Consider the following 22,094-nt stretch of genomic DNA (forward strand, 5'->3'; position numbering starts at 1 on the left):
AGGGCCGGCTCATAGTACAGGCCATTTAGGCAACCGCCTAAGGCCCCCAATATCAAGAGGCCCCCAATTTTATAGTAGTATATATATGTGTAGGTATACATGTGAAAAAAAAAATTAGTTTCATAATATTAAAAAAAAATCAAAAATAAGATAAAAATTAATATCTAAATTTTGTAAAAAATTGAAAATTTTGTGTGATCAACTTTTCAAAAACATAATTAAAATACTAGTACAATATTATTAATCATATTTTATTTTTTTGGTAACTTAATAAATACTTACTTAAATCCATAACCTAATAAATATGGAAATGATTGTTTTATATTAATTTTATATATTAAGAGACATAATTATTAAAATTAATAACATAAAATATTATACACATTCTAGTTAAATAATATATTAGAATTAGGCATTAACAAAATATTTAATAACAATTCTTTTAGGGTGCATCTGTATTTGACTGTGTACTTGAATTATATACAACTACCGAGGTAAGCTATTTATATTATATACATTTCAGAATACAAAGTCATTGTTGATTATTAATTTACAACGTTAATAAAACCTTTCATCTCCCGGTCATTACCATCTTTGCTTTATAACTTCTCCTCTGTACATTCAGTGCACAAGAAGTGCTTTCAGAGTTTTTTAAGTTTGGTGGAAAAATTGCTTGAGCCTGATTATTATTGCTTTGCTCGATCGGATTATAAGAGTTTTACAACTAGCTACTGCCATCATCTGTATTCTGTCAGGTTCTAACTTTAGTTATAAATTTTTTTATTTTCTTGTCAATTCCTTATTCCAGCATATTCTTATTTTTGTTCTTGTGTTGCATTATTGGATTTGCCATGTCAACTAGAAAATATGAATCAGGTTATAAAAAATTGCAAAAGAAGAGAAGAGTTGAAGCAATGATAGAAAAACAAAAAGGATCTCTAGATAAGTTTGTAAAACCTACAAAAAGATATACAGAAACTACTTCAGAACCTCATGTAGATGAATCAAATGATAATACTATCCTTGATAGTGGTAAAATTATGGAGGAAGAAAATATTTTAGATGATCACAAAAATCTTTCCGACTCTGAGGCTAATGTGGAAGAACAAAATTTTGATACAGATCATACTGTACTCCCTAGAAATTTGGATGACCCTAGTAACTGGAAAAATATTAGTTCTAATTTAAGAGATTTGTTAGTGGAGAGAGGTCCTGTACAACTCTGTGATTTAGATTTTCCCAAGGATAAATCTTCCCGACATTTTTCCTCTATACATTATACTCAAAAAATGGCAAATGGTGAGAAGTTTGAAAGAAAATGGTTTACTGCTTGGATTGAATCAGAAACGAGACTTTCAAGAAATAAAACAATTGACAAGCATATTCAAGATCGAATAAACAAAGATAGAGAACATTGGAGAAATGTGTTAAAAAGAATTATTGCTGTAGTGAAAACTCTTGGTATGAAAAATTTAGCTTTTCGTGGGACAAATGAAAAAATTTATCAAGAGAATAATGGGAATTTTTTAGCTTTGATTGAGATGATTGCAGAATTTGATCCTATTATGCAAGAACATGTTAGACGTATTAAGGATGATAGCCTTCACACTCACTATCTTGGTCATGCAATGCAAAATGAACTGATTAATTTACTGGCATGTGAAATCAAAACAAAAATTATTAAAAAGGTCCAGGATGCTAAATATTTTTCTGTTATATTAGATTGTACTCCTGATGTAAGTCACAAAGAACAAATGTCTATTGTAATTAGATGTTTAGATATTTCATCAAGTCCTATAAAAATTGTTGAATATTTTATAGAATTTTTAGTGGTAGATGATACAACTGGTAAGGGACTTTTTGATGCTATAGTGGATGAGATTAAAAATATCGGACTTGACATAGATGATCTTAGAGGACAAGGATATGATAATGGTTCTAATATGAAAGGAAAACATCAGGGGGTACAAAAAAGGCTTTTAGATATTAATCCTAGATCATTTTATACTCCTTGTGGTTGTCATAGTCTAAATTTGGTGATTTGTGATATGGCTAATTCTTGTACTAGAGCTACTGATTTTTTTGGAGTCGTGCAGCGTATATATACAATATTTTCTTCATCCACTAAAAGATGGAAAGTTTTACAAGATCATATTCCCAGTTTTACTCTCAAGTTTTTGTCACAAACACGTTGGGAAAGTCGTATTGAAAGTATCAAAGCTATAAGATTTCAAGCACCACAGGTAAGAGATGCTTTATTGACATTATATGATGTTGGTGGGGATGCAAAAATTAAAAGTGAGGCAAAATGTTTAGCCACATATGAGCTTGCAAATTTTGAGTTTTTATTGGCAATGATAATTTGGTATGATATATTATTTGCTGTTAACTCTGTTAGTAAAAATATGCAGGCTAAAGATATTTGTATTGATGATGCTATTGAACAATTAAATGGTCTTATTAGTTTTTTTCAAAAATATAGAGAAGATGGGTTTGAAAATGCTATGAATTCTGCCAAAGAAATTGCTAGTGAGATGGATGTAGAGCCTAAATTTTTAGAGAGACGTATCATTCGTAGAAATAAAAAATTTGATGATAATATAGACAATGAAACTAGGAAATCCCCTGAAGAATTATTTAGAACTGATTACTTTTTATATATTGTAGATCAAGCTTTATCATCACTGCAAAGTAGATTTGATCAATTTAAAATATATGAAAATATTTTTGGCTTTTTATTTAGTATAAAAAAAATGAAGTCCTTAGATGATAAAAAATTGAAAGAAAGTTGTCTTAATTTAGAAAATTCCCTAAAACATAATAATACTTCAGATATTGATGGTTTAGATTTATTTTTTGAATTAAGAATTTTGAGAGAATTTATGCATGAGAATAATAGCACTCCCCTTGACATACTAAATTATATTAAAAGGATTAATTCTTTTCCCAATGCTTATATTGCATATAGAATTATGTTAACTATTCCAGTGAGTGTTGCTTCTGCAGAAAGAAGTTTTTCTAAATTAAAATTGATAAAAAATTATTTGAGATCAACAGTATCACAGGAGAGACTCAATGGGTTAGCTATTTTATCGATTGAAAAGGAATTCTTGCAAGAAATTGATTATGATAATTTTATCAAGACATTTGCATCACAAAAGGCTAGAAAAATAAATTTTATATGAATTGTTGTTTACATTCCGGGCCTCTACTTTCTTGTTTTTAGATTTAATATGATGGAACAAGTAAAGGTGGACAAAACTGCTCAACTTCTGGTGTTTGCTGCTGCTGTTGCTGCTTGAAGACTAGTGAACATGTAAAAATATTATTTTGTAACAAGTAAATTTTTTAGTAGTGTGTTTAGGATGATTTTATGTTTGTAATGTTCAAATATTATAAAATTTTCTATTTAATATATATTAATGCAATATTAGATTTTTTTTTTAAATTAGGCCTCATTTTTGTGATTCGCCTAAGGCCCCCGAGTTGCTTAAACCGGCCCTGAGTAGTCATGAACATTCAAACACTTGAAGAAACCAGCTATATGCCTCATTGACGCGTTCTGCTTTATTATATTGCTCGCAGAGTCGCATAATTGCAATGGACACATAGTATGATGGTCCATTGACAAAAGCTCCCATGGTATAGCACTACAGCCAATAAAATAAGGCAGATTATTTTTAAGGTCAATCGCCAAAAAATAAATAGAAATATTGTCACGTATATACACACTTGTGAATCAGAAGCAGCCTGGACTGGTCAATTTTATTCGGATATTTTATCAAATTAACTTTCACTATCATGTACAGTTCACCAATCCGCTACCAGCCATTAAGCATACAACTAGCAACAAGAGGTCGAAGGTTCGAATTTCAGTGAAGACAAACGTGGACATGCCTATTTAAAGTTTACCCTTATTATGTAAACCTATGTAAGTTGTTTGTGTTGGACAGATTTTGTTTCTTAGACGAGTATTGAACAACATAGTATCAACTGATGATGGCAAGAAATGAGCTGCATCAAATTTGTGATTCCGTCTGGCCCCTTGTCAAGTACTCACTCCGTCCCTTTTACATGTCCATTTTGACTAGTCAAATTGACTATGTTTTGATTATAATATATATATATATATATATATATATCATATAATTGAAAAAAATAATAAAAATGATGTAATTAGAAAGTATATTTGGTCTATTTTAACATGCAATTTTCAGATTTTAAAAATAATGAATAAATAATTTGTAATATTTAGTCAAAAATTGGTCAATTTGACTTCTTAAGAACCAAAATGAATATGTAAAAGAGGACGGAGGTATATATCCAAATACGAATATCATCACTCATCAGCCGTCCTCTTCGGAACTCCCTGCTATATTCTTCCCGGGAAAATCGATGTTTAGATATCAACCACGACCTCGCACATTTTACTTTGATTGATCACATCTCCGTTTGTGTTTACAACACTGGTTCTGATTTCTTTTTACTGGTTCGTTATATTGCCAGTTTACGATTATCATCCATGCTCTTCAGTTTTTCTACTGATCTACCCGTGCCATGCGTAAAAAGTTTCTGTTGTCTGCTGCGTTTTAATGCTTCGATATCTAAGATCACGCGAGATATTGAAGATGATCGGTAACTGTTTTTAACGTTTAAGGTAAAAATGCAGCTGCAGCAAAATTAAGTATAGTTCAATGCTCTGAAGATACAGAAGCTGAAATTTGGGAGTAAATTAAAATAAACTTTTTTTTATTGGCTGATCTTTGATGAATTAAGTGACTGGATTTATTTAACATTTGAATTAGAAAAACAGAAATTCAATTACAAAGAATAAAGAATATATTTATTTGTTGGAATCACAATAAGCTGCTGACAAAATCAGTCATCAAAATCATGGTTGAGTGTCGTCTAGAGGAACCTTGAGCGCTTGCATTCAGCAGGGACAGCATTAGCAAACCTCTGTTTGTCAGAGCAGTAGTTGTACACCATATGCTTTGACTGCACCCATCGGAGTCTGTTTCGGCCAGCTGCATCCAACTGGTGTGTTCGCCATCCCTCGTTGGTGTTTGAAGAGGTGGATGATCCACAAGATGATGATCCGGAAGATGACTTGGGACACCCTTTTATGTTGAAGTTCCTGTAGTAAGCTGTGAATGGAGCTTTAGTCCAGTCGGTCTTGACACGTCCACCTTGAGTTGCCCAGTCATCAGCATTCCATAAGCTGGCATAGACTCTCATGTGCTGACTCTTTGGGAATGGCACTCCTATTGATTCCTGATTGTTGAATACTCTGATCGGGTTGTTATCCACCAAGAAACTGAAAGCAAAAGAAATATAAAAATTGTCAGCAAAAGCAATCGGAGTAGAAGCTGCAATTTGGTACGAAAATGGAAAGTTATAAGTCCGGTGAAAAAGGTGTACTTACATGATTCTTTGGGGATTCCAGACAATGGAGTAGGTGTGGAAGGAAGAAGTGGGATCGAACCAGAGCTGGAATTGCTGTTCTTTGTTCCCTTTGCCTTGTGCAAATACATTCGTGTGAATTGTGTATGGACTCCCTGATGAGTTTCCCAGAAACTCAAAATCAATCTCATCATGTCCAGCTCCTTGAGAAGATAGCTGCAAGTACATGATATAAATAAATATTAGGCATGAAAATAGCTTTGTTAACTAAAGATCATATGGTGCATGAATATGATAAAATGTAATGTAAGGTTACTAACATAAAAGGTAGTGACAGTGCCAGCAGAGTTTCCAGGGACAAGCTTGAGTTGCATATCGAATCTTCCAAACAAGTACTCATTCTTAGACTGAAAACCTGAGCCAGAAGCTTGGTCGAGAGACAAAGTAAGGTCTCGACCAGCATTGAGTATCTTGGCGCGCTGATCACCCCAAGTGATTTCCGCGTCTTTGTAGAAATCAGCAGTTGCCTGTGGAGCTTGGGTGCTCACGAGAACTGAAAGTATTAGAAGCGCTAACATGCAGATTGACATGTTATGATTAGCAGTCGAAATGAGAGAAGTATTCAGTGGGCTTGGATAAATAAAAAAACGAGAGAGTGTAATGAAATTGAAAGTATTATGTAGGTTAAGACTGATGACTGAGGTTGGAATGGAATGGTCGATACTTATAGGTGGAATTGTTGACTATACTACAAAAGGAAGCATCGCAGACCCAGACACAGGATCGACAGCTGGTTTGATTGTTTGTTGAGTTGGTACCGTTTAGACAATTTTTTTTTTTTTAAAAAAAGATTAATTATTAACACTCTAACGCTTGCAGAAAGCAGCAACAGGCATCATTAACGCGGTATGCTTTATTCTATAGCTTGAATAATTGCAATGGGTAGAAGGTATGTATGACGGTCCAATAATACAAGCTCCACTAGCAGTATACAGGAGTACCAAAGTTGCTGCACTTTATGATTAATGTAATGTGGTTGGTTCATTGCCAAACTTTGGCTTGCGTTTTGGTTGCTATACATTTTATGAGTAATACAGTGGTTCTTTACCAAAGTTTTTGGTTAGCAGCCAAAGCTTCGTTTGAGGTAAGGGAAAAAAAAAGAAAGCAGACAGGGCAATAGACTTCGCTTATATTTGCAGGGTGCACTTACACTTCATCGTAGCATCTCCGACTTGGTTTAAAATGATCAGATAAATTGGACATGTAAGAAAATATATTGAACCTGCACAACATCTTGATTCGATGATACAGATTATAATGATTGGCTACATTTAATACTCCCCTTTTTTTATATGACACTTTTGACTTGTGCATGTATCAGGTGTGTTAACCGGTAGTAAAACTTATTATTTTTAATTGATTTTTTTTTTGTGAATTAAAATTTTGATTACATATTTTTATTCAGAAAAAAAAAATTCAAAAATAATACGTTTAACTACCCGGTCAAAACACTTAAAAGTGTGTGCCAAAAAGTCAAACGTCATATATTAAAAAACAGAGGGAGTATTGATATTATTTTCTTATTATTTCAACTTTTTATAAATAAAATATATTATTTTAATATGTTAATAGATGATATGGTGCTCGTGATTTTTTTTACATATGTCTATATTTTAATTATGACATTATTTATTGAATTTTAGCTAAGACTTTGTAAAATTGGAGATCAGCGTTGTATTCCATATTTTCAAAAAAAAGAAAATTAAAAAAAAAAACAATTTAAAAGAACGAACGTCTATTCAAAAACTAAATTAATCTGATGTCTGATATTGCACATATTCTTCCGTTCTAATTTTATTTTTTCCCAGAATTCAAGTTGGTGTTTTTACTATTTGGAAACTGGAGGAGAAGTTGCCTGAACCTGATCGTGTGTGGCGTCCGAACTCTGGAGTTAAAAAGATACTGCAGTGCAGTCTCGCACCTCTTGACCGCAAGGGACTGAGTCAGCAACTCCATTGTTTCATATATATAGTAGAAAGCTTCTTTACTAAACTGAATAGGCTGCCATGCTGATTTGCTGTCTTCTGTTAAAAAAAATTCTTAGTTTGCTTTTGATGTTCATCTTTTAAATTACGATTCCATATAGCATTGTGAATATCAATCCTTGAAATATTTTCAGCTCTCTTTTTTTTCCACAACTCAGATATTTTTCCAAATTTTAATCATGTAAGGCGACCGCAACCACCTCACGCGTGTTGCTTTGATTATTCTGATCTTTATTTTGTTTTTCAACTCATTCACAGAGCCAACTGCATAGAGTTTCAGTCTCTTCTGTTATCCTTCATTCTCTAACATGGCTTGAGATGCGATAAAGTAATATAAACTTGTAAATGTAGTAAGAAATTTCTTTCTTGATATATTAGAGAAGTACAACATTTATTAAAAAGAATAAAAGAATAAAGAATGTGTATATCTTCGTGGAAATCACAATAATCACGAGTGTGTGATCTAGAGGAACCTTGAGTGTTTGCATTCTGCAGGGACAGCATTAGCGAACCTCTTTTTGTCAGAGCAGTAGTTGTACACCATATGCTTTGATTGCACCCATCGAAGTCTATTTCGGCCAGCTGCATCCAGCTCGTGTGTTCGCCATCCCTCGTTGGTGTTTGAAGAAGCGGTGGATGATCCACAAGACGATGAACCGGAGGATGTCTTGGGACATCCATTTATGTTGAAGTTCCTGTAGTTGGCTGTGAACGGAGCTTTAGTCCAGTTAGTCTTGACGCGTCCGCCTTGTGTTGCCCAGTCATCAGCATTCCATAGGCTGGCATAGACCCTCATGTGCTGATTCTTGGGGAAAGGCACCCCTATTGATTCCTGATTGTTGAATACTCTGATGGGGTTGTTATCCACCAAGAAACTGAAAATAATCGAAGAAATCATGTCAAAACACTGTCTTATCTGGTAATATATAATAATCGTAGCACTTGCAATTGCAATTCACTAAGAAGAAAAGAGCTTATTACGTCTTAAGAGTTCACTTACATGATTTTTTGTGGATTCCAAACAATGGAGTAGGTGTGGAAGGAAGAAGTGGGATCGAACCAGAGCTGGAATTGTTGTTCTTTGTCGCCTTTGCCTTGCGCAAACACATTGGTGTGGATTGTATATGGACTCCCCGAAGAGTTCCCCAAAAACTCAAAGTCAATCTCATCATGTCCGGCTCCTTGAGAAGATAGCTGCACAGAATAAAATCAAGGGATTGTCAGCTAAAAGGACATATAGGATATGATTAGGATAAATGTTAAACCAATAACAGAAAGCCACTTACGTAAAATGTGGTGACAGTGCCAGCAGAGTTGCCAGGGACCAGCTTGAGCTGCATGTCAAATCTTCCGAACAAATACTCATTCTTGGACTGAAATCCCGAGCCAGAAGTTTGGTCTAGAGACAAAGTGAGGTCTCGACCGCCATTCAATATCTTGGCACGCTGATCGCCCCAAGTGATTTCCGCGTCTTTGTAGAAATCAGCAGCAGCTAGTTGAGCCAGGGTGCTCATAACAAGTAGTATAGAACTTAGCATAACCAAAGACATTGCAGTTGTAGAATGCAAAATATGACAAGATATTGTTGTATATTTGTTTGTGATGTTTATGAACAAGATGGTCTTGTTATTTATAGGAGTGAAATGTTTGGCAATGAGAGAATAGAGAATGAAGCATTTACAGCTATAGATTCTGGTTTTATGTGCATATACTGTGTCCAGGTTGTAAAGATTGAGTTGGTTGTGTAAAGATACAACAAGTGAGGGATGAAGGTTCCTTGAGTTAGTGCACCTACAAGTTCCCAGGTAAAATATTTACTCCATGGATTTCATGTTGCCTCAACAGCTAGCAAACACTCATCTTGTCTTTATTAAAGACCATTTTCACGCGTTACCTGTCATTCTATACTTATCCTTTGATTTCTTTTTGTTCAAATTATGTTTATTTATCTAAATAATGATTCCTAGATTTATTTTAGTTTATTCTCCTATTTAATCTGCAAAATAAATTATTGAGGATTCTTTGCACTGAATTTTAAAAATGTTTTTGAAAGAAAATAAATTGACGCGCGTAGAGGTTTTTAACTGATATCTGTAACTATCATGGTTGTGTTCTTTTTTTGGAAATTGTTTTCTTGTCCTTCCACTTTTTTTTTTTTTTGTTATATATCTATCATTTGTGTGGTTTTTTTTTTCCCTTTAACTGACTAGTGTGAATTAGGTTTTGAGGATTTGGATTAGGTTTTTGTGCTGAAATTTTTATTTACTTCTTTTATTTAGGAGTTTAGGATTTGGAGGATGATCTGAAGTTTAATAGATCTTCTTAGTAAAAAATAATTTTCAGATTCTACTTATTATGTATTTTATATATTCTTTATGCAACATTAAAATTTCAAGATACATGCAAATTGTAGACTTTAGTCTTGTTCTCCTTTCGTAACTTGATCTGAATTACATACGTGTTTTTAGCTCAGATCTGAGCTGCAATACTTTAGTCTTGTTCTGTTTTTTTTTTCAAATAAAAATATAGAAGGTTATTATATCTTTACTCATCCTAAAAAATTTAAAAATCTGCAAGCGTATTCTGTATCATTACCGGCTTTGGGGTGTCAGATTTTAGCCCAGCCCATTCCGCACCCATTTGTGTGCAATACAAGCATCAAAGTTCGTTGGGCCCTTATGGTGTGTTCGGCCTCCTTTTGTAGAGCTTCCGGGGTCTAACGAGTCATGCCATCAAACTGGAGTACTGGACTACATGACTACAAGTGTAGGATCGGGCCTATTACAAGAAAAATGCCCAACTTAAGATCTGATCAGCGAATTTGTAATCCAAAAACCTTAAATTCAATCCATAGACGAGAATAAAAATAACTTTTACATTTCAAAAAGACACTTATATATTTTATAAAATCACCTCCATCGTATTTCGCTAAACATCATCCGGTTTGCTGCAAAACACTTAATTAAATATCTGCGTCGCATATAAAAAAATAAATTATAAATTCTATGTATAAATTTGACATCATCTAACATCATAAAAATACTTATTTATAATAATTTAAAATAATAATTATAATTATTTTTAAAATATAACCAAGTAATATAGTAGCCATGTTGAAGTGTAATATATTACATTTTCGACAAATTTTATATAATATTTTACTAATCTAATTTTGTCAATCATTTACGGTGACGGAGATGCTCTAAAGTATAACACTTTCGTTCCAAAAAATATATATATATAACTCCTATGCTAAACGTAAAAAAATATAGTTATAAAATTTCATCACATCTATCATCATAATAGATCATTGCGATTATATTTTTTCAAAAAAAATATATCATTGCAATTATACTCGCTATATCCCTCTCATTTTTTTACGTTACTTTTTGACGCGTTTTTCCACGCTCATTTAAAGTATAGCTTCATAATATATTTTTAAATATTTTTTTGAATAAAACTTTGATGTTTAAATTTTTATTCAAAAAAATATTAAAAAAAAAGTTATGAAAAATAAGAGCCTATGATTGCAAACAGTGCACCCAAATCCCGGCCCATACTACCTGCCTAACCCAAAGCTCCGGCCTCCGAGGGACCGTATATCAGAAAGTTAAAATTTTTTAAAAAATTCTTTTATTATGAGAGTATTTAATTCAGATTTTAAAAAATTAATTGAGATATTCGGAATTTTAAATTATATTAAAAAATCTGGAGATATTCAATTTAAATTTCAAATTATACTTAAAAAGTCCAATAATATTCAATTGAGATTATTTAAAATCTAATAAAATATTAATAAAAATTTTCGCTTCGACATTTTATCCGAATTAAATCAGAATCACATAAAATTTATTAAATTACATAAATTAAAACAAATTGATTAAAGTATCACCCTACCAAAATTTCTTTTTCCCAAAAATATATCTAAAAGGGACCTAATATATTTACCAAAGAATTTCTATTATTTTAATAAAAAGATAGAAAAAGTGGACGCTGAAAGAATGCAGCAACCCACCAGCTCAATTGCTCCATGGCACCAACTCTGCTATTACCCACTTCCAATCCCTAAACTTCAAAACCCTAGTCTCCACTGTCACAATCACCATTTCCCCAAAATTTGCTCTTACCACCAACCAATCTATCATCAAAACGAACCCATCATCAAACCCAACTCAAATCACAGCCCATTAAACAAAACCCCCACAGATTTATACTCTCTTTACTCAAGTTGTAGCAAAGATCAAGAAACCAAGAACCCAAACAACCGCACTTCATACCCTCATCAAAATCAAATCTTTTTAGAACAGGCTTGCAATTCAGATCAAGATAAGAAAACCCAACTCAAACTAGCCCAAAAGGTGGTGGATAAGGATTGTTTGGATTTGGAGAGTAGAGTAACTGTGAGAAATATGTGGTGGGATAATATTATAGCTGCTATAGGGCAAAGATTTAACTTGGAGGGGATTAAGTGTTCAGTTGGGGTGTTTGTTAAGGATAGGCATTTGCTAGTGCCTCATGTTGCTGTGCCTGATATAAGGTCCATTGATTGGGGGGAATTGAAAAGGAGAGGCTTTGAAGGGGTTGTTTTTGATAAGGATAATACTTTGACAGTTCCTTATTCTTTGTCATTGTGGGGACCTATTCGTTCGTCTGTCGAAGATTGTAAATCTGTATTTGGTAGTAATATCGCGGTTTTTAGTAATTCTGCTGGTATGTTATTGTTCATTTTATTGCTTTGTGTATATGTGATCTTTTTGTATATGATGGTTGAAGTGTTATGTGAATTTGTGTGTTTTTGTGTAATTTAGGACTTCATCAGTATGATCCTGACGGTAGGAAAGCAAGAGCGGTGGAGTTTAAGATTGGAATCAAAGTTGTAAGGCATAGTAAGTGATTTCCTATTCTGTGAATATGAATTTAGCCCCATTTTTGTTATTGGTATGGTATTCAATATTTTGTTTTTGTTTGTTAATTAATTGTAGAGGTGAAGAAGCCAGCTGGATCAGCTGAAGAGATTGAGAAACATTTTGGATGTGATTCTACAAGGCTGATTATGGTTGGTGATCGAGCATTCACAGATGTTGTCTATGGAAATCGAAATGGTTTTCTCACAATTTTAACTAATCCATTAAGTCTTGCTGAGGAGCCTTTAATTGTTAGGCAGGTTAGTTTCATTTACTTTGGATTACTCTCTTGGTACAGCAATAATACTTGAACATTTGAATATTGTGCAGATGTTGATTAAAATTCTCATGGAAAGCAAAAGATGAAATAAGGTTATATAAATGGGAAAATGTTTCTGCTCTCTAAAAAATGTCAATCTTAAAAGATGTCCAGTTCTTGGTCCTGAATCATGAAACTTTTCGATTATGTTGTGTTTGGTTGGGGTGAATGGAATGGAATGGAATAGAATAGAATGAGTAAAAATAAAAGAAAATAATAGAGTGTATGAGAGAGGACTTTGAAAAAAAAATGAGTGAGTGCAAATTTTGTATGATAAGATTTGGGTAGAAAATAGATATGATAAGGAATGAAGCATTCCTTCACAAAATGAAAGGTTTGAGCTCTAGTTAAGTATATTAGGAATGGAATGGTGGAAGGAATGAAATTATTATACATTCAATAAAATTATAGTTCAAATCTCATTCCATTCTCTCCATGTTCATTCATCCCAACCAAACACAACATTAGAGTTTTGTGTGGGTTTGTACACCCCCGGCCTGTAGGCTACCTGCAGATGAATAACCGTGCATGTGCTGCATCATGAAACATGAATTATAGCATGTCTATTGTCTCAGCAGTATTCGCAACTGGTGCGTCAGCATCTGACAGAGGAGTGATACTAGACCGCAGACTACAAGATCATGTCATTACTCATTACCATCATCAAGCAATGAGCTTCCTGAGCTCATACTATTTGCTGCATTGCACTATAATGCTGGAATACAGTCTCCATCTATATGTTGCCAACATGTAAAATTTTCTATATTGAAGCCATTTAACCTGTTTTAAATGCTGACACATGTTCCATGATATTCACATGGCTGTTCTTAACTTTTAATGTTTCTTTTTATCCACTGGAGTAATTCGTTGATCATGACATTACATATTCATATATAAATGTATATAAAACCAGTGATATCAATGCCATAAGTATCTGATATCTATACACATTAGTCGAGGGGTCTAAAACTTCATTGTGTTGGGCTGTCTGTCTTATTGTTACTGAAAAGTGTTGTCCGTGTTAATGTTTACAGGTTAGAAAACTGGAGGCCGCTTTTTTAAAACGATGGTCAGGAAAAGGTATTAAGCCAATCAGTCATAGACTGCTATCAGATCCTCGGGATTGTGTGAAAGATCAGCCTGAACAAGTATTCTTTTCTGAATGATTAGTAAGAATGTCCTGGTAGCTAAATAACAGTTCTTATAATATATTTTGTAATATGTGCTGGGAAATGTTGTGGAGAGCAGTACCTATAGTAAATTAGGTTTTTAGACGGTGCTGATATTCTTGATTCTGGTAACATACATCTTAAAATTATTGAGAGAAATAGTTTTGGAAAAACCTACCAAATCGAGACTGTGTAGACTTTTTCAGGTAAAGGTGCAACAATGGCTTTAAAAAAACTAATCTAAACTCTAAAGTATAATTTTGAGTTTTTTAGCAGGCCATCAGAAATATTTCCTTCTCACCTCATATGATATATCATTATGTTGAATACACAGCATGTACAAATTGTTGTCTTCGCTGAGTAGTAAGATTTTTAACTCTGTACGTCAGAGTACAAATAGTCAAAAAGAATTTCTGCACCATCACCATTAGATCTTTGAAACTTGCTGATTCGTCCTGAGTTTCTGGTGTTGGTCATTTTTCTGATAGTTGCCTCTTGGCTCTAATCAAGTTTTTCCACAATTAGGGATCGGGATCACAGGAAATTATAAAATTGATTGTAGAATATTTTGAAACCAGAGAGTTTTGCAACACGTGAATAATCCACATCATATTTTTCAAGTCATACTCATGAGTCATGGCCCAGAATGCAGCGGAAGTCTCATCTCTTATTGAAAAGTAATTATCAAAGAAGGAACCCAACTGGGGTAGATGTTCGCCTGATCAACATAATTAGCTAAATAAACTATGTTTAACATTTGAGACTTATTTCAATAAATAAATAAAATTCAATTTTTTCCTAACTAAATGAATAAGTCTTTACGGAACAAAGGGCCTGTTTGGGTAAAAAAATTTAAGCCTTCTAAGGGGCTTATTTTTTTGATCAATATATATATATTTTTATAACTTTTTGGATATAAGTATTATGGAGGTGTTTCATATTCATAATGTGGAAAAAATCAAAATTTATTTCAGAAACAACTAAGTGACATATTTTTTTCCAGAAATAAGTCCTTATTTTCCTAAAAAAAAAAAGAAACAAATCCTTATTTTTTTAAATTAAATTTAATCAAACGACCAACTCGTCCTGATGCTAGGTCTGTCCAGTCTGAATGAGTAGATCATTAACTCGCTTAACCGACTCTTAAACGCTGACCACGTTCCTATTTAATTCCACCCAGACCCAGAGAGATCCATCAAACAAGTTAACCACCCCTTGTCGGTGTTAAAATCACAACAAAGAAAACTAATTTCCACCAACCCCACGCCACTGAATCTTGGACTTTCATGCAAACTTTTCCATTTCTTTAATCCACTTTCCCACCCCTAAAATCTTTAATTCACTTAATTAACATCTATATACCTCACGAATATAATTCAATAAATATTATAACGAAATTATTACAAAAGGCCACCCAAAACATTCTACACATATTAGGGTTATTACAACTGTTTCCCGCGGCCTTTTTTCCCCACACCACCAAAACCTCTGTCCATTTATAGTTTATACACATGTACATAAACTCAAGCTCACACATTCATCACATTCATTTGTTGTTGCATCTACTGCCAAGTGTGTGTACATGTTCAGACCACAGTGTGTAAGTCTGCCGACAATATCGTACAGTAGTAAATGAAGGAGTGAATAAGCAAAGCAGCTCAGATCCCAAGGTGTCGTGCCATGACACTTTTATTTCTCATTTCTCAATCGAATCTCGTGGACTTGTAATAAGATATGATATTATGAAGTTTTATATTTCGACCAAGGGGATCAAGAGGTTGAATAGAGTCTCCGGTGGGGGTTACTGGCAGGGGATGAAAGGACGGGGAAGTCCGGCGATCATTCGCCGGATTTCTTACCGGACTCTTTTGTTGCTGCTGCTTTTGATGATGGCCATTGTTTTGCCCTTTATGTTCCTCAGAGTTGCTTATCTTGTTCTTGAATCTTCGGCTCTTTGTTCTTCCCCTCTAGGTATGTGATTTTTTTATTATTTTTTTTTAACTTTAGGATTGCAAAAAATAAATTTGTTGGAAGTGTAAATTGTTGAAAATAGTTGTTTGGGTATGTTTGTAATTTGCAGAATGTATGAGACTGAGGCTTTTCGGCGGGAGTGATTCTTCCACGGTGAGTGTTTTCGGCTTTGACCAAATTACCCTTTTAATTATATTTAATTGTGAAAATACCAGTGTTAGTAAAATGTAGCCCAAATAATGCGGTACGAAGTTACCTTCCAAAAAGAGCATAGTTAGTTAAGGTCCTATTTGTAAAGATATGCTTTCTCTTTAAATCTATCTGGAATGTGGAATGTGACAACGCTGAGCAGCGACATTTAGGGGCACTAGTTTGGAAGTATGTCTATTATCATGTGAAGATGTCATGTAATTTCTCTGTCATTGTTTCGGTGATGTTACATCAAATCATTCTCTTGGTTAGGTTACTATTTGTCTTGTTATCTTCGGTAATTTAAGTTGTTTTGGTAATTATGAGTGTTTGCGTGGTCTCATCACATGCAACTAGAGATGTTTGTGCTAAACTAGTTTCTGCATTCTAATCAATTTATTGATCGGTGAAGGCAGTGTTGTACTGGCTTTCAGTTCCAGTCATATTTCCGCGTGTTTGTGCAGGCTCGGGTTCAACAAGTGTGCAGGCATAGATAAAACACTTTTTCGATATACCTTTCTACAACATACTGTAAAAGTTTGATATTAATTTTCATAATCTGAACTATTTAACAAAATATGTGTACATTTTGCTCATCTCCATACAAGTAATTTTAGACTTTTTTTTTTTATCTCCCCACACTTTCATCTATGTACAGTACATCTTATCCGGCCTCAAAAGCTTTTATTGATTTGGTTTTATGTGTGGATGGACTATATTTAATCCATGGAGATATGACCTATTTCTATTTATTTTCATTTTTTAGATAATTATTTGAACCAGGAGTCATTTATTTTGTAAGGAGAGAATATTAGAGCATCTCCAATGGTTGGCACTCTTCAAGGGGTGCTTATTTTTACACAACTCAAAATATTATTTTTTGTATTCTCACTCTTCCAAATCATTTTTAGCACTCTTCTTTCAAAATAAACTTCAATGGTTGGCACTCCAAGATGCCAACTTTATTAATAGAGAAATGATATTTTATGTATTATTGGGACCACAAATCTATATTTTATGTATTATTGGGACCACAAAAGAAGTTGGCACCCTACTTTATGGGTTGCCAACTTTTGGCACCCCAAAGCCAACTCACTTGGCACCCCAATAGCACTCTAACATCTCCAATGGGGGTGCCAACGAGTGTGCCGGTTCATGCCACATGGCATTGGCACCCCTCTTAGCACCTCCCATTGGAGATGCTCTTATAATGCAATACAGTAGGAAAAGACTACTTTCCCTAGTTGCATTATTGACAGGTGGCTTCTTTTGTCCATTTCTTCGTCCTCACTTATATTCTAAACCCACTTGTCCTTAAATAAGGAAACCTTCAACTACAAGTCCACGACTAACATCCAAAAATGATAAATGTAATCAAGTAGTCATTTCAACACACTCACAGGTCACAGACTGTATACACACTGTAACTTTTTTAGATGATTCTTCCCCATATGCATGATAACATTTCAAAATTGAGTATGTACTATATAGAATGGCTTAAGCTAAAAAATCATTCGGTTCTGTATCTTAAAACTATCTAATTAGCTGATGCATGTATATGTGTTCATACAGATCTCCAGAGAAGATAAACTAGCGATATTTTGTTAAAGAGAGGAAATATGAATTGCATAAGAAGCCTTTTTCGAATGTACTTACACTCTTATGTGCTTAACATCTAATGAATTTCCCCTGCATTGTAAAACGTAGAAGTAAAAATTTACACACTCAGCAATTTACTTGTGTACACTGTACACGTGCCATTTCAGCCGATCAGTCTCTGTGACAGCCTCCGTGATTATTTGTTTGTCACTTGGCATAGTGTTAGAAATAGTTGGTATCTCATGTTAGAGGTACTTTGTCTTCTATATTTCAACCTTTTGTTTTCTGGTGCGGTGTTACTGTGATGCAGTTGAGAGAAGAGCTGGAAAGAGCATTAGAGGAAGTAAATAATAATGATGAAATAGGAGAAAGAATAGCAGAGGCTTCTCCAGAGTCATTCACGGACCTTGTGAAGGATATGGTGTTAAACAGACAAGACATCAAAGCTTTCGCTTTCAAGACCAAAGCAATGGTAACTACAATCAACTTTCTGATAATATTTAAGTTTGTGTCTTGTCCTTCTTGGCTTTTGGGTGGTTTATTTATTCAGTGCAAGACACAATCCGTTTATGGTTGCTCAGGGCTGCCACTCAAGTTGGTCCATTGGTGCCCACTTCTGGGGATAAATCACATGGGGTTGGGCTTCTTGCCTTCTACTCATCTGATTTAATCTATCTCTATTTGTTTTTTCATTTAACCCAAGAACAACTTTCATATACCAGCTTCACCTATAATTTGTTATATAGAGTCTTGATTTTTAAAATGATATATTAATCAGATTTTCAAAACATGTTTTGCTTGGCAATGCTCCCCCAAATAATGCCTGTGTCAGAGAGACTGTTAGAGTTTTAAGGTGGTACATAGTATACAATTTAGAATGCCCCTTTGTCAGTATCTTAATATACAGAATCGAATCAGTCAATCAACCAATAGAATGAAGTTGTGAAGCAATGGAGAAAAAAATAACGCCTGCACTGGTTAAGGATCTTCCTCTTTTTTGGTAGTTAACACACTAATGCACTCATCTTGTCCTCGGTGGTTAAATATGAACAAAATCTTACTTTGATTTACTTAAACAATGAATAAGTTATTATTGGATTAAAGCAAAGAAAGAGAACTTTAACTAACATAAAAGGTTACAACTCCCTTCACATAAGATTAATGCCTGAGCAGATGTTAAGTTAGGCAGTCCATCTACCGTACTAAACTGTCAATGTATATCAAGTACAGTGTGAGAGGATAATATTAAATTTTCGTCCTTCAGATATGATACATATATCAGGAAAATGATTTCAGAGTGCCACTAGAGTATAAGAATGAGTAAGGTGAAAGTAAATTTCTTTGTTGCATGCAGAATATGAAGATGGAGAGGAAGGTGCAGTCAGCCAGAAGGCATGAGTCCTTTTATTGGCATTTAGCTTCTCATGGGTATCCTAAAAGCCTGCATTGCCTTCATCTTAAGTTGGCTGAAGAGTATGCTGTAAACGCCTCTGCACGGTCTCCATTACCTTCACCTGAATACATCTCCCGATTGACAGATTCTTCATTCAATCATGTTGTTCTTCTAACAGACAATGTCTTGGCGGCTTCTGTTGTCATCGCTTCGACTGTCAAAAACTCAGGGAATCCGGGGAAATTGGTGTTCCATGTAGTCACAGATAAGAAAACATACAGCCCAATGCATTCTTGGTTTGCAATGAACATTGTTGCTTCTGCAGTTGTGGAAGTTAAAGGATTACATCAGTATGATTGGTCCCACAAAGTAAATGTTGAGGTTAAGGAGATGTTAGAGATTCATCGCTTAATCTGGAGCCATAAATGTGAATATATGAAGGGAGAAGACTCTGATCATGAAAGAGATTTGGAATTTCTAAGCCCTAGCTATATTTCACTGTTAAATCATCTCCGAATATATATCCCTGAGGTATCTACTATATCTCTTTTATCTTCTTGACCAATCCATGGGATGATTATGAGTGTTTAAAATTAAAATTAATGTATTGTCTGAATTTCATTGGATCCAGCTGTTTCCAGATCTAAACAAGATTGTTTTCTTGGATGATGATGTTGTAGTTCAACGCGACTTGTCATCTCTCTGGCATTTAGATCTCAAGGGAAAAATTGTAGGTGCTGTTGTCGACTCATTTTGCGGGGAAGGGTGTTGCCCGGGAAGAAAATACAGGGACTACTTCAACTTTAGTGAACCAGTTATGTCAGCTGATTTTAGATCGGACCGTTGTGGATGGCTATATGGGATGAATGTCTTTGATCTTGAAGCTTGGAGGAAAACTAATATTACTAAAACATATCATCAATGGCTTAAGTTTGTAAGTATGTTTCATGTTGTAATCACTTTGCTACTTAAGCTGCATGCTAATTTACTTAACCGGACTACTAATAATTTGTTATAACATTATAAACTATGTATATGCAGGGGGTGGAAAGATAAAAGAGAAATTGGGCTTCTCGTGCTAAATTTCTTAATTTGAGATAAAAGCATATAATTCTTCAGGACAGATCAATACATAAACAGACATTATTTTTTTTGCAGAACCTGGAATCTGGGTTGGGATTATGGAATCCTGGAACACTTCCTCCAGCCTTGCTTGCTTTTGATGGTTTTGTGCATGACCTTAATCCGTCGTGGCATGTGGCAGGTTTAGGCTATCGATTTCCACAAGTGAGCCTGCAGACGCTGAACACGGCAGCTGTCATTCATTTTAGTGGACCTGCAAAGCCGTGGCTGGAGATCGGGGTCCCTGAGGTACGAAGCTTATGGTCTAGACATGTAAATTTTTCAAACAAATTCTTTACAAAATGTAGAATTGTAGAGTGAAGAGCAAAGTTCCTTCACTTTCTGATAAAGTGATAATCCAGTTTCGAGTAAACCAGTGGGAAGAAGGTTTGTCTTCAGCTTCTGCTTGCTCCAAGCTCGTATAATGTCATATAATTTATATTTTTTGTCCAGAAACATATCATAGATGCAGGTAACAAGCAATACCTTACACAATTAGATACTGACATTCAACAGACATCCATGTAATTGTATATCTCTCAGAGTCAGATATCTATAATTACTTGTAATTGTCTGACCTCTGCATATATCTAGCATCTCCTTGTCTTTGTACAAATTAATAACATTTTATTGTTCAAGCAAGACATGTTATTTTCATTAGTCCTTCCTTTGTTCAATCATTCAACTGATATCTTTATAAATAAGCAAAGTACAGTATCAGTTAGAGCAAGTCCAATGCAAGATGCAAAATAGCTATAGCTATTGTTATAATTTGGCACCAAAAAGTGTTTTTTGTTGCTAAAATAGAACTTCAACTCCAATGCTAGATGCATTTTGCATCCAAATAATTCCAAAATTAAGTAACTTTAGTCCCTCTCTCCTAAACTTTGTTTAAAGTTCACCACTATATATACCAATTATAGTTAGTTGATGATGTGGCATGGATGCATAAATGCATCCTTGGTTTCAAATTTAGAACCAAAGATGCATATATGCATATTTGCATCCAAGTATAGAACCCCATTGGAGTTGAGATTTTTAGCATTTGATTTCAAATTATAGAAATGGCACCACTTATAACATTGCATTGGACTTGCTCTTACAGACTTACTCTGGATAGCCCAGAGTGTCAAGCTGTCACTATTGAAGCTGCTACAAGATCAGCAGTTCAGCGCTTATATTTTACTCTTTTTTTCCCTTTCCAATCATGATTACTGTTCAGAGTCGGGCTAGTCAAGCTGCCTGTCCCAACTGAATTACAGCAGATTCAGTAGAGAAATTTTTTTTCCTTTCCAAATTCATTATTTTCTAGAAATCAAAACATGAATATTATGTTTTAAAGAGTGATTCAATCAAAAAAAGTATTACAACAAAGGAATGATTATAATTGCAATTTCGAATTTCTTCAATGAAATTTCATTTAACGAGATTTCAAACAAATATTTTCATAGTGATGACTTAATTAATCTTATTCTTTAGAAATAAAGGTTTTTTTATGAATATAATTTATTTTTCCTTAAATAAGTTTTTACTTTCTTGTTAAATATTATATATAAAACACATCTTTAATATTTATGTCTAAAAGAATTATATATATATATAATTATATATATATACTAGCTTATAACCCGTGCAATGCACGGGCGGTTAACATATTTGTTATTTTATTATATACTAGCCTTTAACCCGTGCGAAGCACGGGCGGGTATATAGTTAGTAATTTATTATTTATAATTTAAAATTTAACATCATTTTATTAGTATTTTAGTATTAATGGATTGAATTTTAATCCGAATTTAGTACACGTAAATTTAAAAATAAAAAAAATCAGCAAATTGAAATATTTTCCAAACATAGTCGATCGTGTAATATTTTTGAAAGATTCAGTAAATCAATCGAATTTCAACATAAGTTTGTAATCTTAGTTTTTTTTTACAACAATAACTTTTAAGATTAGAGTTAGAAAGGGTTATATAATGG

General features: G+C 33.8%; 5 protein-coding genes across 9 annotated transcripts; 3 read left to right on the forward strand and 2 right to left on the reverse strand.

Moving 5' to 3' along the window:
* Positions 1 to 205: 205 nt before the first annotated feature.
* Positions 206 to 3,365, forward strand: LOC108217597 (uncharacterized). Its single transcript, XM_017390436.2, has 2 exons — positions 206 to 2,243; positions 3,227 to 3,365. Exons 1-2 carry the CDS (start codon positions 852 to 854, stop codon positions 3,230 to 3,232), a joined length of 1,398 nt encoding a protein of 465 aa, XP_017245925.2. The 5' UTR covers positions 206 to 851; the 3' UTR covers positions 3,233 to 3,365.
* A 1,363-nt stretch (positions 3,366 to 4,728) lies between these two features.
* On the reverse strand, positions 4,729 to 6,104 carry LOC108217616 (xyloglucan endotransglucosylase protein 1). Its single transcript, XM_017390457.2, has 3 exons — positions 5,724 to 6,104; positions 5,426 to 5,619; positions 4,729 to 5,317 (listed from the first exon to the last, which is right to left on the reverse strand). Exons 1-3 carry the CDS (start codon positions 5,991 to 5,993, stop codon positions 4,909 to 4,911), a joined length of 873 nt encoding a protein of 290 aa, XP_017245946.1. The 5' UTR covers positions 5,994 to 6,104; the 3' UTR covers positions 4,729 to 4,908.
* A 1,690-nt stretch (positions 6,105 to 7,794) lies between these two features.
* LOC108217615 (xyloglucan endotransglucosylase protein 1) lies at positions 7,795 to 9,288 on the reverse strand. The gene is made up of 3 exons (XM_017390455.2): positions 8,735 to 9,288; positions 8,449 to 8,642; positions 7,795 to 8,323 (listed from the first exon to the last, which is right to left on the reverse strand). Exons 1-3 carry the CDS (start codon positions 8,996 to 8,998, stop codon positions 7,912 to 7,914), a joined length of 870 nt encoding a protein of 289 aa, XP_017245944.1. The 5' UTR covers positions 8,999 to 9,288; the 3' UTR covers positions 7,795 to 7,911.
* A 2,127-nt stretch (positions 9,289 to 11,415) lies between these two features.
* Positions 11,416 to 13,999, forward strand: LOC108217604 (phosphatidylglycerophosphate phosphatase 1, chloroplastic/mitochondrial-like). 2 transcript variants are annotated; one of them, XR_010291410.1, is made up of 5 exons: positions 11,416 to 12,158; positions 12,257 to 12,334; positions 12,431 to 12,612; positions 12,683 to 12,819; positions 13,140 to 13,467. XR_010291410.1 is itself a non-coding variant. In XM_017390443.2 (4 exons), exons 1-4 carry the CDS (start codon positions 11,450 to 11,452, stop codon positions 13,835 to 13,837), a joined length of 1,101 nt encoding a protein of 366 aa, XP_017245932.1. In that variant the 5' UTR covers positions 11,417 to 11,449; the 3' UTR covers positions 13,838 to 13,999. The 2 variants fall into 2 exon arrangements, 1 of the variants encoding a protein (XP_017245932.1); XM_017390443.2 differs by lacking the exons at positions 12,683 to 12,819; positions 13,140 to 13,467 and adding an exon at positions 13,706 to 13,999 and having other exon boundaries at positions 11,417 to 12,158.
* A 1,129-nt stretch (positions 14,000 to 15,128) lies between these two features.
* On the forward strand, positions 15,129 to 20,774 carry LOC108217602 (probable galacturonosyltransferase 15). Of its 4 annotated transcripts, none has more exons than XM_064092429.1 (6): positions 15,129 to 15,811; positions 15,921 to 15,964; positions 17,910 to 18,071; positions 18,954 to 19,523; positions 19,624 to 19,930; positions 20,034 to 20,294. In XM_064092429.1, exons 1-6 carry the CDS (start codon positions 15,583 to 15,585, stop codon positions 20,072 to 20,074), a joined length of 1,353 nt encoding a protein of 450 aa, XP_063948499.1. In that variant the 5' UTR covers positions 15,129 to 15,582; the 3' UTR covers positions 20,075 to 20,294. The 4 variants fall into 4 exon arrangements, with proteins under 4 accessions (XP_063948499.1, XP_063948501.1, XP_017245931.1 ...); XM_064092431.1 differs by having other exon boundaries at positions 15,133 to 15,811; positions 20,151 to 20,774; XM_017390442.2 differs by having other exon boundaries at positions 15,138 to 15,811; positions 19,624 to 19,926.
* The last annotated feature ends 1,320 nt before the right edge of the window (positions 20,775 to 22,094 follow it).

Source organism: Daucus carota, chromosome 4 (assembly GCF_001625215.2).
Source record: "Daucus carota subsp. sativus chromosome 4, DH1 v3.0, whole genome shotgun sequence".
Lineage (NCBI taxonomy): Eukaryota > Viridiplantae > Streptophyta > Magnoliopsida > Apiales > Apiaceae > Daucus > Daucus carota.

What these genes read in the sequence shown, in the direction of transcription:
- LOC108217604 (XM_017390443.2), top strand. Translation starts at nt 11,450, where the DNA reads ATGCAGCAACCCACCAGCTCAATTGCTCCATGGCACCAACTCTGCTAT. An exon ending in GGTTTTTAGTAATTCTGCTG is followed by an intron (nt 12,159 to 12,256) that starts GTATGTTATTGT and finishes TGTGTAATTTAG; the next exon opens with GACTTCATCAGTATGATCCT. An exon ending in AATCAAAGTTGTAAGGCATA is followed by an intron (nt 12,335 to 12,430) that starts GTAAGTGATTTC and finishes AATTAATTGTAG; the next exon opens with AGGTGAAGAAGCCAGCTGGA.
- LOC108217597 (XM_017390436.2), top strand. Translation starts at nt 852, where the DNA reads ATGTCAACTAGAAAATATGAATCAGGTTATAAAAAATTGCAAAAGAAG.
- LOC108217615 (XM_017390455.2), bottom strand. Translation starts at nt 8,998, where the DNA reads ATGTCTTTGGTTATGCTAAGTTCTATACTACTTGTTATGAGCACCCTG. An exon ending in GCACTGTCACCACATTTTAC is followed by an intron (nt 8,643 to 8,734) that starts GTAAGTGGCTTT and finishes TATTCTGTGCAG; the next exon opens with CTATCTTCTCAAGGAGCCGG. An exon ending in TGGAATCCACAAAAAATCAT is followed by an intron (nt 8,324 to 8,448) that starts GTAAGTGAACTC and finishes GATTATTTTCAG; the next exon opens with TTTCTTGGTGGATAACAACC.
- LOC108217616 (XM_017390457.2), bottom strand. Translation starts at nt 5,993, where the DNA reads ATGTCAATCTGCATGTTAGCGCTTCTAATACTTTCAGTTCTCGTGAGC. An exon ending in GCACTGTCACTACCTTTTAT is followed by an intron (nt 5,620 to 5,723) that starts GTTAGTAACCTT and finishes ATGTACTTGCAG; the next exon opens with CTATCTTCTCAAGGAGCTGG. An exon ending in TGGAATCCCCAAAGAATCAT is followed by an intron (nt 5,318 to 5,425) that starts GTAAGTACACCT and finishes TTTTGCTTTCAG; the next exon opens with TTTCTTGGTGGATAACAACC.
- LOC108217602 (XM_017390441.2), top strand. Translation starts at nt 15,583, where the DNA reads ATGAAGTTTTATATTTCGACCAAGGGGATCAAGAGGTTGAATAGAGTC. An exon ending in TCTTTGTTCTTCCCCTCTAG is followed by an intron (nt 15,812 to 15,920) that starts GTATGTGATTTT and finishes TGTAATTTGCAG; the next exon opens with AATGTATGAGACTGAGGCTT. An exon ending in TCCGAATATATATCCCTGAG is followed by an intron (nt 19,524 to 19,623) that starts GTATCTACTATA and finishes CATTGGATCCAG; the next exon opens with CTGTTTCCAGATCTAAACAA.